Consider the following 14,798-nt stretch of genomic DNA (forward strand, 5'->3'; position numbering starts at 1 on the left):
GAGGAGATGGTATTTTGAATCAATCTTAAGGAGGAATTTCCATTCACGTCTAGCCCCCTTTGTGCTCCCTTCTATGTGCTGCTATGTTTAGTAATATGTGTCAATTTATCATTTCAGGTGGGGATAGGTTGTTGGATGTAATGAACGTATCCGACCAGTCAAGTCTGAGTATGACAATGGAGGAATGGGATCAATATTACAATTCGAAGCATAAAAGCCGCTTGCTCAATGTAATCAGTTTGGAATTCAGTTTGACAAAGCTGGATAAAATGGTTGCATGTCCACTTGTGGTAATTATTGTTTTCCTTTTACCAAATATGTAATCAGCTCAATGTAATCAGCTTGGAAATCAGTTTGACGAAGCTGGATAAAATGATTGCATGTCCTCTTGTGGTAATTATTGTTTTCCTTTTACCATATATGTAATCAGCTTGGAATTCAGTTTGACAAAGCTGGATAAAGTGGTTGCATGTACACTTGTGGTAATTATTGTTTTCCTTTTACCATATATGTAATCAGCTCAATGTAATCAGCTTGGAATTCAGTTTGACAAAGCTGGATAAAATGGTTGCATGTCCACTTGTGGTAATTATTGTTTTCCTTTTACCATATATTTGAATTAGCGAAATTTATTTAAGATTTCAGTTGGAATTCAGTTTGACAAAGCTGGATAAAATGGTTGCATGTCCACTTGTGGTAATTATTGTTTTCCTTTTACCATATATTTGAATTAGCGAAATTTAGTTAAGATTAATTGTGTTGTATTATAATTATGTTTTACAACTAATTATCGTAGATAACTTCGAAGACCACACTGCCTTTCCATGACGAAAGTATAACAGTTCAAAATAGGGATGAAACCTTTTAATGGACAGTGAACAGATATAAAATTATTTAACTGGATATTTCGAACACATATACAGTGTTCATCATCAGCAGTAAAACTCATCATTAGCTAAGTTTTACTGCTGATGATGAACACTGTGTATGTGTTCGAAATATCCAGTTAAAAATTTTATATCTGTTCACTGTCCATTAAAAGGTTTCATCCCTATTTTGAACTGTTATACAACTAACTATGTTATATAGTTATATATTTCCTTATATTCAATTATATCAAATTGTAGTTGAAACGAAATGTAGCTAAATTAGGCATAAAATTGCTTACTTAATGCAATTAATTTATAATTCAGTTCGACAAAGCTTGGTAAAATAAATGCAGGTAAACTAGTGAGGAATATTATTTTCTTTTTACCATTAAGTTTAATTAATGAGATTTAGTTTAATTATAGTTTATAGTTTAATATTAATTGTATCATATATTATTATTAATTATATTATTGTGTTGTATAATATTAACTTCAATTATATCAAAACGTTAACTTATACTTTGAATGAAATAATTTGGCATACAAATTGCCAGCCTTGAAGTCAGTTTGAAAGATCTGAATAAACTGATTGCTTGTCCACTTGTGGTAATCTTTATTTTCTATTTGCTTATTATTATGTACAGTTCCTATCCAAAAACGTTCAAGTATTGTAAAACAAAATTTGGAAGAAAGGATCGCGCAAAATCTTTTGATGATGAAAAATCGTTACAATTTCAAACCTCCATGTTGGGAGTCCCACAAGGACTCTCAGAACAATAGAAACACTATAATCTTGAAGTGATGGTTTTCTTATTCACAAGAGAAACTTCTCTGATTCCTCTCTCCTCCGGGGGTATGTTGTGAGCATGTATCTTTTGAGTTCTATAGACAAGAATTAAGCAATGATCATTTCCAATCATTTCCTCTATACTTTTCCTTCTGAAGTTACTTGATAGTTTTTACATGAATCGCATTCCATCTCAAACTGTTTTGGGATTTTCAAGGACCAATAATTGTCTTTGGTTGAATCTGTGAGATGAATCTACGGTCGTTAAATAGTTTTAAGTCGTATTGTAAAACTAGTCGAAGACATTTTTTATATAGTTTTGTGTTATTTTTTCTTATATAAATATTTATATTTTCTTATGTAATTTATTTTTTCTTATCCAATTCCTATCACCTGAAGAAATTCTGTCTTTAATCTTTATAAAATGACCTGTTTTAGCAACTTTATAATTTTTGGCTATTTTTCGCTAGAGATTTTGTCTATTTTTTGGCTATTTTATTTAGGCTATTTTCGCAATTGAGAAATTTGCCCTGATAGTGTTTTTAATTTTACCTGTTTTTCAAGAACAAAACAAAAATCCAACGAGTATAGACTCTTTTTACTAAAATAGTGATAGCAAAACTAGACCATTCGAATATTTCGACTGGATTGTCAATAGCTATTCCCTTAGTTTTTTTCTTTCAATAAGGATAGCTATATGCTATACAACCGAAATTTTCGACTATACTAGTTTTTGCGTCACTATTTTAGTTGAAAATAAACTCCTTATTTATTGGAATTATTTAGTTCTTTTCAAAGTTACTTTTGTCTATTGCATATATGAGTGGTATTTCATTAAGCATAATACCTTGAGTGTGTTTGGACCCTGAACTTTGGTAGTTCATTATAGTTGACGATCAGGTCAACTATGAACTATTATATAGTTGTTAGTGAGGCCAACAATGTAGGACGGTTAGGTCCGACCTTCATAAGTTTGTTTCTTTGTTAGTGAGGCAATTGTCAGATTGTCAGGCCAATTTTTCAGAAGAATTTTAATGGAATCCTTTTTATATACTCATACAGTTACTCGATTGAAGGGTTACTTGAATTGTTCAATTCAACTTTTAGACTCGTCATTGTCGATCAAGTATAGCTCAGTTATTGAGAAATTTAATTTTTTAATGGAGTCACAATTCAACTGTATTGGTATTCAGTTCAATTAATTTCAATTAAAAGTGGAAAGAAAAATAACATGAGGATAATGTGTATCTTACTCCAGTTTTTGCCTAGAATATACGCTCCTAAATTTATCATGACCATTCGGTTGGTATAAGATTAAACTTACTTCTACAACTAAAACTTACTGCAGCACCAAACTGCATAAGGCCAACACAGATACGCCTGCTCTTCCCCCTCCCCAATCAGGTCGAAATTTCACTCTTTATCCCCTACCCTTGAAGTTCCAAATACTTTCAATCTCTCCTTATGACCTATTACCCACCCCATTAGGGAAGGGCTTGCTTTTCGTTGGGCCTCAGATGGATGGGCAAAAAGCGAAATCTTTGGAAATCTTTCATCATGTAACATGTTCTAGCTATCTCAATCTTTTTTCATGCACTAGAATGTGGAATCAGATCTTAATCTGCCCCGTTGAAAAAGATATAACTTTAGTGTTAAGAGGGTGGGATTACGATGATTCTAATTCTAAATTGGATGTATTGGCTAATTAATGTTAATCGGAAGAGCAAAATATTTATACATACTAGACGTAGGCTTTACTTGGTCTGACGCCTTTTTGCTGATCCATACGGTGAACGTTTCAGCTTTGGTATACTAATAATCTGGATTTTGTAACTCCTATGGGGACTTATCAATTAATAGAGTGCGACTATAGTTGTAAAGGTGATTGATGTGCAAGGACACCGTTGTCATAGTGTAACCTAAATCACCAACAACCTCTTAAATTTTTCCTCCAACCATTCTCCCTGTATAAAAAGAGAAGTAGTTATTTCTTTTGTTGACCGAGTTGTAAGAATATGCTCGGAGCCTCACATAGTCTCCGAATTGAACTATATTAAGGACATTTTATTTTGCAATGGGTACCCCATAAAATTACTTGAAACCATTATAGAGAAAAGACAAAAAAATGCAGAAAAGAAGTCATCAAATCCACGAATCCTAACATATATCATTCCGTTGATGGATGATAAGAAACTTTTCACTGGTCTGCCCTACATTCCAAAATTGAGTGACAAACTGAAAAGAATCCTTAAAAAACATAAACTTAATGTCACCTTTAAACATTCAAATACAATACAGAGCTTTTTCAACAGTGGCAAAGATAAAGCCAGCCCCATTCCGGGTAGGGGTGTTTATAGAATTTCATGGTCTTGTGGCCGTTTTTATGGCACTTGGTATTAACCAAGTGACATATATCAATCGCAAATTCTGTCGGTCCCGGTTTTGCTACTTTAGGCACTTCCAGGTAAGCTAGGACGATGAAATTTGGCAGGCGTATCAGGGACAGGACCAAATTAAATTAGGAATAGTCGTTTCCCCGATTTGACCATCTGGGGGGGAGTGGGGGGCCCGTTAATTCGGAAAAAATAGAAAAGTTGAAGTATTTTCAACTTACGAACGGTTGATCAGATCTCAGTGAAATGTGATGTTTGGAAAGATATCGTGTCTCAGAGCTGTTATTTTAAATCCCGACCGGATCTAGGGACATTTGGGGGGAGTTGGGAGGGGGAAACCTAAAATCTTGGAAAACACTTAGAGTGGAGGGATCGGGATGAAACTTGGTGGGAAAAATAAGCACAAGTTCTAGATACATGATTTACATAACCGGAACAGATCCGATCTCTTTGGGGTAGTTGGGGGGGGGGGGGTTAATTCAGAAAAATTTGAAAAAATGAGGTATTTTTAACTTACGAACGGGTGATCGGATCTCAATGAAATTTGATATTTAGAAGTATATCGTGTCTCAGAGCTCTTATTTTAAATCCCGAACAGATCTGGTGACATGGGGTGGGAGTTGGGAGGGGGAAGCCTAAAACATGGAAAACACTTAGAGTGGAGGGATCGGGATGAAACTTGGTGGGAAAAATAAGTACAAGTTCTAGATACATGATTGACATAACCAGAACGGATCCGCTCTCTTTGGGGTAGTTGGGGGGGGGGGTAATTCTGACAAATTAGAAAAAATGAGGAATTTTTAACTTACGAACGGGTGATCGGATCTCAAAAAATTTGATATTTAGAAGGATCACGGGTCTCAGAGCTCTTATTTTAAATCCCGAACAGATCTGGTGACGTTGGGGGGGAGAGTTGGGAGGGGAAACCTAAAACTTGGTAAACACTAAGAGTGGAGGAATCGGGATGAAACTTGGTGGGAAAAATAAGCACAAATCCTAGATACATGATTGACATAACCGGAATGGATCCGCTCTCTTCGGGGTAGTTTGGGGGGGGGGGGGGTTAATTCTGAAAAATTAGAAAAAATGAGGTATTTTTAACTTACGAACGGGTTATCGGATCTCAATGAAATTTGATATTTAGAAGAATATCGTGTCTCAGAGCTCTTATTTTAAATCCCGACCGGATCTGGTGACATGGGGGGTGAGGAGTTGGGAGGGCGAAACCTAAAACTTGGAAAACACTTAGAGTGGAGGGATCGGGATGAAACTTGGTGGGAAAAATAAGCATAAGTCCTAGATACATGATTGACATAACCGGAACGGATCTGCTCTCTTTGGGGTAGCTGGGGGGGGGGGTTAATTCGGAAAAATTAGAAAAAATGAGGTATTTTTAACTTACGAACGGGTGATCGGATCTCAATGAAATTTGATATTTAGAAGGATATCGTGTCTTAAAGCTCTTATTTTAGGTTCCGACCGGATCTGGTGACTTTGGGGGGAGTTTGGGGTGGAGGAACCTAAAATCATGGAAAACGCTTAGATTGGAGGGATCGGGATGAAACTTGATGGGAAAAATAAGCAGAAGTCTTAGATACGTGATTTACATAATTGGAACGGATCTGCTCTATTGGGGGGGGGGGGGTTTGTTAACTCTGAAAAATTAGAAAAAATGACGTATTTTTAACTTACGAAGGAGTGATCGGATCTTCATGAAACTTCATATTTATAAGTTTAATACGCTTAGCGTAAGTTTTTACGCTAAAGTTTGACTCTTTGCCACAATTCTACTTTTTAAAACAATTAAAAGCTTTAGCGTAAAGAGCGAGGGATTGCGGAGGGGACAACCCATTTCATATACGGAGTAGTTTCTGTGTGTTTTAAGTTTTAATGTCGCTCCTTACTTTCAGTTAGAAAAACTAGTTTTTTTTTTATTTAATAGGAAAAGAATTGGAGATAGCCCTCAAACCCGAATAGAAGTAAATAAGTTTTTGTTAAAAATTAGTGAATCTTTGGAATTTTCAATTTGACTTTGGGTTAATGGCCACATCTAAATCCTTTTGCGACCGCCCATGTCTTTGGTCCGTACGTTATGCTTTCCTTATCGAGCTGCTTCTGAGTATATGACCGGTGATAGATGGCAATTTTCGGCCAACCATTTAGGGCTAAACAGAAATTATGGCCCTTGTCCTAAGATTTAAGATTTTAATTTGACACAAAGTAAACAAACACAAATGTGGAGCTGTGGGGCCCATACCATTCCTGGTTGCCTTTCTAGTGACGTTTTGACCATTATGAACAAAATGGCTCGCAGAATTTTATAGAACATCTTGTGAGCTATGAGGGTCCAGGTAGCCGAAAGAGCCCAGAAGGAGGACTGGTTTTCTCCAAGTCACTTTCAACTTATAAGAAGGGAGATAAAACCTCTATTTTTCTAAAGAAGGAGCCCCCTCCGAAGTTTTTACGACCACCCCTTTCATATAAAGTGATTGGGGAAAAAAATATTAAAGGTATATGTTTCTATACTTCGGCACCCCTTGAGTGCCGCATCTAATATTATTGATGGCTTTCCAAAGGGAGGGTGTGATATCTCCGAATAGAGGCTGCTATTAACATAAGGGTCTAGCTCTTCAACTTTATTATAACTTTTGCTTTCCAGCAGTCTTCATTCCACTATCTATTGTGGGAGAAAGGTTTACGGAGACTTTGAAGTTGGTACTCTAACCTTCTGCCTTTGAAATTTAGGCTGAGAATTGAATATCCTTTAGTACTTCAAAAAATTACAAGATTTTTTTTTCTTGTGTTAAGGTTTTTTTTCCAGTTGTAACTCAAAGAGTGTAAGCTATGGCTTTTTTATTATCAAAATTTGGAAACTAGCAAAGAAACTCTACTTTAAAGATCCAAACCATAGAAACCATAAATTCTTATTAATTTTTAAGTTTGTTGCTTTTCATGCTTTTGTAACCGTTTAACCATTGCGAATATCTTTAAAGTCTCAAACTTTTGAGTTTCTATGTCGTCTTGCTTCTCTGTCTTTTTACGTTTTTTTTTTTAATCCTAAATCCAGATGCTTTTAAGTATATTATTTACTACTAGGTTTTTACTTTGCTCCATCACGAGGTTTTAAACTGTTGTTGAATCGTCTTTTGGAGGGGCCAACTGAGAAAGTCTTCGAGGAAAAGGCTCCTGGAAAGACCTGTCAAAATAGAAGTGCAACGTCAAACAAAGTTACTCTTCAAGTACTCTGTTTTTGGTGTGACAATGTTAAGCTAATTGGATGGAGCTGTATGCCTTTATGTTTGTCATGCTGCTTGTACAATGGGGGAGGGATAAGAGAAAGCTCTACAGAAAGAGGTGAAGTTGTATACTTGTAAAGAAGCCATTGACACTACACCAAACCTTTTGCTAACAGACTGGAGAGAGTCATTAGTAATTACTGTTTCTATTTTGGACCCTCTGAAGTGGTGCCCAGAACGTCTTTTGAGGGCCAGCGTAAGCGGGCATCCATATTCGGTGATTAACTGTGCTAATCTCCTTAAAGAATAAACCTCTCAAAATAAATTGGTTTTCAGGAAATTTTTGTGTAATATATACCATATTACTTTTTTTTTCATCAAAGTTTGGCTGTTTTGTTTAGTTCATTCACACCTTCTTACAAAAAATTTAGGGACCTTTCGCAGAACCCTGGGGTTCTAAGAACCCTTGCTAAGAAATTTTGCTTTAAAAATTCAAACTATGGATTTGGTATGTTTCAGCTTCTCGATTCTTAAGATATTTTTGGTTTTTTAGTGTGTTAAGTTTATTATTCCATTTCTCTCTCTAAGTACTATATGAATGTGTTTACGTGAATTGGACTATACGAACGAAATATTCGGGAGTAAATGTACTAAAATTGCTAGCAACTTTAATGAACTTTTGAAGGTCTTGAGAGTTAAGGGTGCAAGAAAAAGTTTGAATATTAGTGCTATGAAGACTGAGTCGTTTAGAACAGGAATAACTGAATGTGGAGCGGTGATGTTGGGGGAATATTATTACTAAAAACGGTTGGGGCAGTTAAGACGTTAAAAGTCGAATAGCCAAGGCCCAGGGTGTTCTTTTACGGCTGAGAAAAGATTGGAAGAATAGGAAGAGAAGTCTGCAAACCATAATTAGAATATGGGAAACTACAGTAATGCAAGTATCGTTCTAAAGTGTGGTCGCTTCGAAAGTCAGTGGGAGATTTGTTAAGCGTTTTTCAGAGGAAATTATCTAGAGATGGTTGGAGGTATCTGTTTGACCGATCTATATCAAGCAGCAAGCGTTACGAAAAATGAGGCTCTATCCCACTTTTTAGGGCTGTAATGAAAAGGAATTGTGAGTTTTAGATGGCTGGGACGCGTGTTACGGATGAAGGATGGGAGATTGTCAAAGATTGTTTTTTTTCTGGCTAGCCCTCTGGGGCAAAACGAAAAGCCGGTTGGCTCTGGAATGGATGAGAAAAAGTCATAAGGAGTCATTTACAGGGAATTAGAAATTCATCGAAGGGGTTAAGAGTGAAGTATTAAGTAAATTCGGGTGGAAGAGCGTGCGCAGCTGTGCTTCAGAGGGTTTGGTGCCGCAGTGATTTTTTTTACCAATAGTAGTAATATTTTACGATTTTATCACGTGAAACCGTCTATAGTTTGAAATAATGTGCATATTTGCGGCTTTGATATTATCTTATATTGGAGAACTTGGTTCTAAAATGGAACTGCCTATGGGGTAAAAATTGTCACCCAAGAGTTTAATGGCCTGGTTATTTTTGACTCTCCAAAAGTATAAGAGACACGTGCATGATTGCAGTATCGAATAACATCTTGCTGCGATGAGATCCAAACGTCCCTCAATGAGCCTTTATGTGTTCAGGCTAGGATCTTTATTCTTAATTGAAGTTGCTTCTACATTTCTACTTCATACCCTAAAGGTCATATATTATATATCTATTAAATGTCATACGTCTTTAAGGACATCTATTAAAGGTCAGATGTCATAGATTGATAGATATATATTTATTGTAACAAAAGCGTCTTCGGGCAACAACAAATAAAAAGAAAAAGAGAACCACTTGCACACATAATAGCGCACACATAACAGCGGCAAACGCCGCTGTTAAGAAGATTGGGACTGAAATCTGCAAACTGCTTCCTTTTGCTGTTGGCTACGACACAGCTTCCCATCTTCATGGACTTTGCAAAGGGATTGCACTGAAACGGGAGAGAGACACCGCGCACTTTAGGGGAAATGCTTCAACGTTTTCTCGAATTGGTGCTTCTAAAGAAGAGATTAAAGAAGCGGATGAGGCTTCATTTTCTATATTGTATGGTGAAATTGACGGGCACGACTTCTTTTCTGCATTAGTAGTCCAGTTTTTTCTGTCTGGATTCAACTTCGCGTAATGTACTGAATGTGAATTTATTGGCCAGGAGGTGGGAGAACTGAACACGAGCGTTTAAAACAAAAATAAGGTGCATGCTTGTAATCAAACAGTTCGTGGTAATAGAATATTATCAAATAATAGGTAATATTATCAAATAATAGATAATATAAAAAAATAACCTATTAAACAGAAAAGAAAGACAGGAGGAGAAAGGAAGACTGTTTTCCTACTTTAGTAATTAATATAGACCTGTACTTGAACTCATTTATCCCATTACATAGGTCAAACAGCATTGCCATACACAATGAAACAGTTCGTGGTAACGAACTGTAGTAAAGAGCGACCTGGCTCAATGGTAATCAAAACTCTAAAAAATTGAATTTTGATATCAATAGCTACATCAAAAGAATCGCATTTTAATGCTGATTTAAATATAAATATATATATATAATAATATATATAATATAATAATATATATAATATATATATAAATATATATATAATAAATATATATAAATATATATGTTTCATCAAGTTTAATCATACCCATCAAAAGTTACGAGCCTGAGAAAATTTGCCTTATTTAAGAAAATAGGGGGAAACACCCCCTAAAAGTCGTGGAATGTTAACGAAAATGACACCATCAGATTCAGCGTATCAGAGAACCCTACTGTAGAAGTTTCAAGCTCCTATCTACAAAAATTTTTTGCCAGAAGACAAATCACGGGTGCGTGTTTATTTGTTTGTTTTTTCCCCAGGGGTCATCGTATCGACCAAGTGGTCCTAGAATGTCGCAAGAGGGCTCATTCTAACGGAAATGAAAAGTTCTAGTGCCCTTTTTAAGTGACCAAAAAAATTGGAGGGCATCTAGGCCCCCTCCCACGCTAATTTTTTCCCAAAATCAACGAATCAAAATTTTGAGATAGCCATTTTGTTCAGCATAGTCGAAAACCATATGGGAGGATCTTTCCTTAAAGGAATATTTCATGGGGGAAGAGAAATTCAATGAAAAGGGCGCAGGATTTTCTAGCATTACTATTAAAAAAAAACAATGAAAATATAAACATGAAAAAGTTTTTTCAATTGAAAGTAAGGAGAAGCATTAAAATTTAAAACGAACAGAGATTATTACACATATGAGGGGTTCTAAAAATACTTTAGCATAAAGAGCATGTATTTAGGAGGAGATAAATACTTCGCTCTTTATGCTAAATTATTTTTAGTAATTTCAACTATTTATTCTACGGCCTTTCTGATTGAGGGGTCATTCTTAAAGAATTGGGACAAAACAAGATTTAGTGTGAAGAGCGAGGTATTAACGAGGGTACAAACCCCTTCATATATATAATCAAAAATATAAGAATATAAAAGTTTGTTACGTAAGTTAATTCTTAAGTTACGTATATTTTTTACTAATAAAAACGTTCGTTAAAAATTAAAAGTTCTAGTTGCCTTTTTAAGTTACCGAAAAATTTGAGGGCAACTAGGCCTCCTCCACCCCTTATTTCTCAAAATCGTCTGATCAAAACTAAGAGAAAGCCATTTAGCCAAAAAAAAGAATTAATATACAAATTTCATTTGAATAATTTATGTGCGGAGAGCCAAAACCAAACATGCATTAATTCAAAAACGTTCAGAAATTAAATAAAAAAAACTAATTTTTTTTAGCTGAAAGTAAGGAGCGACATTAAAACTTAAAACGAACAGAAATTACTCCGTATATGAAATGGGTTGTACCCTCCGCAATCCCTCGCTCTTTACACTAAAGTTTAACTCTTTGCCACAATTCTACTTTTTAAAACAATTAAAAGCTTTAGCGTAAAGAGGGAGGGATTGCGGAGGGTACAACCCATTTCATATACGGAGTAATTTCTGTTCGTTTTAAGTTTTAATGTCGCTCCTTATTTTCAGCTACAAAAATTGGTTTTTTTTTTATTTTAATCTACGTACCAGATTCACCTATTACCTTTTTTATACGTGCCAGCTAAGTTGTTTTTAAAATGTCTTCATTTTAGAATAAAAGACGATAAATAGTTCTCTCTTTGTCATTAACTAATAGCCACACATAATAATAAAAACCCTCATTATTATGTGGGTTATTAACTAATAACCCACATAATAATAAAAACCCTCACTAACCTTAATCTTTATGAAAAAGATATCTGTATATGCCATGCCAGCCTGGATAAATTCTGTATGGGCCACATCCTTGATAAGAGCCACTTTTAATCCTATAATTCCCACTATATTTCCTCACCGATACCCATTTCAATTAGTTATTTTTAGCCCAAATCATGTGATTTCAGTTAGTTCTAGTTTAATAATTCGTGAGCTATTCTTAAAGATTTTCCATGTTTATTATGATCATTACCTTAGATTTTTGAGCTATGGTTTGGGTTCGTGCTGCCTGCTCTTTGAAGCTTCGAGCCAGATAATCGGATTATGCTAATTCTACTTGCCTTTTCTATTTTAATTTTCACCTTAAAGGTTCGAGCTATGGACTGGGTCAACACTGCCTGGCCTTCAGAACTTCGAGCCCGACAATCTGATTCTACTAATAACATGGCTCAAATGATGTATCCAAAAGTTCAGAAATATTGTCTAATGTCAGTTAAAGGATGCTATACCGATTTTCATATCGATTTCGGTGGAACCTCAGTTTGGTACCATATCATAAGAGGTGGAAAGGTATTATGTTCTTTTTTTTCTTTTTAGTTTTTTTAGTTATAATATATTCCAACTTATTGACTGTTTTAATGATTTCATTTGACTTCATGATTTCAGTGATTTTATTGATTTCATGATTTCAATGGTTTCATCAATTTCATGATTTTAATGATTTTGTCGATTTCATGATTTCAATCATTCCATTGATTTCACTACAAATCTCAGTTTGTAGCTATTTAGAAACGCTCTTTCTGTGAAAACCTTTCCGGAGAAGCTTCCACTCTGATTCTACAATCTGATTCTACTAATAACATGGCTCAAATGATGTATCCAAAAGTTCAAAAATGTTGTCTAATGTCAGTTAAAGGATGCTATACCGATTTTCATATCGATTTCGGTGGAACCTTAGTTTGGTACCATATCATAAGAGGTGGAAAGGTATTATGTTCTGTTTTTCTTTTTAGTTTTTTTAGTTATAATATATTCCAACTTATTGACTGTTTTAATGATTTACTTTGATTTCATGATTTCAATGATTTCATGATTTTAACGATTTCATTGATTCCATGATTTCATTGATTTCACCACAAATCTCAGTTCGTAGCTATTTAGAAACGCTCTTTCTGTAAAACCGTTCCGGAGAAGCTTCTACTCCAGGATTACTCGTGATACGAGGAGTGCTTGTATTTGAAATGGATTCCAGCTGCTTAGAAAGACACTATGCAAATTTCCATGTGCGAGCTACATCAACCTTGGGATTTCTTTTCCACTCTGCGATATCTATGCGAATTTGCACTCTACGTATAAGTACGGTGGCAGCCTCAATAAGAAGGCGGAAACCGCGCATGATTTTTGGCACAAAGTACATTAAAACGCGTCTGCTTTTCTCATTATTCAAGGTTTGAGCCAGCCCCGAGAGATGGTAAGGCACCTTAGTCCTCGACAGAATGGCATCAGAGACAAACTGCGATAAATGCTTATTAGTTTTCTCCCAATCAGTTATCCAGTTACATTTCTTAGATTTAGGTAAAGAGAAGTGTACAATCTCGAACGAATTGTCATGATGTAATAAATGGGAAGTTGCTTCCAGTTGGAACTGAAATAAATATTTAAGACTAGATGTGAATCACTATTGTACACGCATGTAAGTCAACAATATCAATCAAAGAACAATTCAAGAACAAAAGAACAACATCAATCAAAGAATAACATCAATCAATAACAAAAGAACAACATCAATCAAAGAACAATTGTTCAAACGATAAACAACCAAAATATTTTACTTTTGGTTGTCTTGTGTTTCTGAGATCACAGTAAAAGTCTCCAGTGACTAAAGTTTTAAGCGCTTATTGTTGGCCTGTAGCCATGGCACTGAAAAGCCTACTGCAGGCTAAACTGAGCTCTTTCAGTTTTATGGTCGCGGTGAAATGCCAAGACACCATAAACTGTATATACACCGAGAAGACTGAGTTTCACTATCACAAAAAAACTTTAATGCAAGAGGCAAAAGAGAAAAGAGAACAAATAGAATAATCTTTCCCTCTCCCCCATTATTTTTTATAATTGCGATCTCTGACAAGTCTTAGTGACAAATTTATTAAAAATAATAAATCTTTCACGTGAAGGAGTTTAAATTTTTCAGGCTCCTTTTTTTATCATCTCTTACCATGGTGTGCCAACAAATTTTATACATAACTTTGCTAAGTCAACCCTGTTTTGTCTCGCGTGACTGGGAATCGATTGGAAACTTTCAGGGAATTTCGGGATGGGGAGTGGCAGACTTCAAATTTTTCAAAAGAGGCACTTCTGGTCGAGCTTTATTAACAATGCCGTGTGATGGCCTCGCTTCCGCTTGAAAGCGCAGGATCTCTGAATTCTTTAATCTGGCCATCAAAAGCTAAAATTAGGATTGAATAGGAAGTGCCCGCATGTCACAGGAAATCAAAAGTTGCACCAGAGTAGGGATTTTTCCGATCACTGGGTCGCTAATGTACTAAGTTATTAGGCAGTAGTTAATTTTATTAGCTTCAGAATACAGAAAAAGAAAAAACTAAGGACTGTAGAAAACTAATGACATAAAAATCAAATTGTTGTAAAAATGTCAGTAACCTTAAGTATGCATATAAAACAATCCAACTTACTGAGTTTGTCATGATTTTACTTTTGGTTTTTATTCATTATCATTCTCATGTCTTTCAGTAACGCTATTTTTGCAAAAATTCTAAGAATGACCTATAACGAGTTATATAAATAGAAGAACTCAAAAATACCGATTGTATGATTAAGTTGTTATGAAACTAACTGGAAAGTTAGGTAGGTACCCTATGTCTAAATATTATCCAATCTATTGATTGCTATAACGGTTTTATACTTGGAGTATTTATTCCATAGGATCTTCCTACGCCATTCTTGTCACACTAACCTTAATAGATTAGCATATCACACTAAGTGTGATTCCACACTATCACACTTAGCATACGTGTATTTTTGTTCTGTGAAAAAGGCAGGCCCCAAAACACAACTACTACCAAAAACAGAAGATACATATACATATAAACAAAACAATGGACAAACTTAGAAGAAATAAACATCAGCTATATAAAATTGGACTGGTATGAAAGCAGCTAGTCCGTAATTAATCTAAGCAACTCAACTAAATTAACTGGTATGAAAATAATTGGATTAAT

General features: G+C 35.1%; 1 protein-coding gene across 1 annotated transcript in view; it reads left to right on the forward strand.

The window, feature by feature from the left end:
• Nucleotides 1-14,798, forward strand: part of LOC136039750 (lysine-specific demethylase 2A-like) — a gene marked incomplete in the record, with an annotated part of 107,872 nt that overhangs the window by 17,244 nt on the left and 75,830 nt on the right. Inside the window, 2 exon segments of the mRNA XM_065723599.1 lie at nt 118-290; nt 11,932-12,132. Of these exon segments, the coding sequence (XP_065579671.1) occupies nt 118-290; nt 11,932-12,132 (374 nt within the window).

The sequence above is a fragment of the Artemia franciscana genome, chromosome 20 (assembly GCF_032884065.1).
Source record: "Artemia franciscana chromosome 20, ASM3288406v1, whole genome shotgun sequence".
NCBI classification, from domain to species: Eukaryota; Metazoa; Arthropoda; class Branchiopoda; order Anostraca; family Artemiidae; genus Artemia; species Artemia franciscana.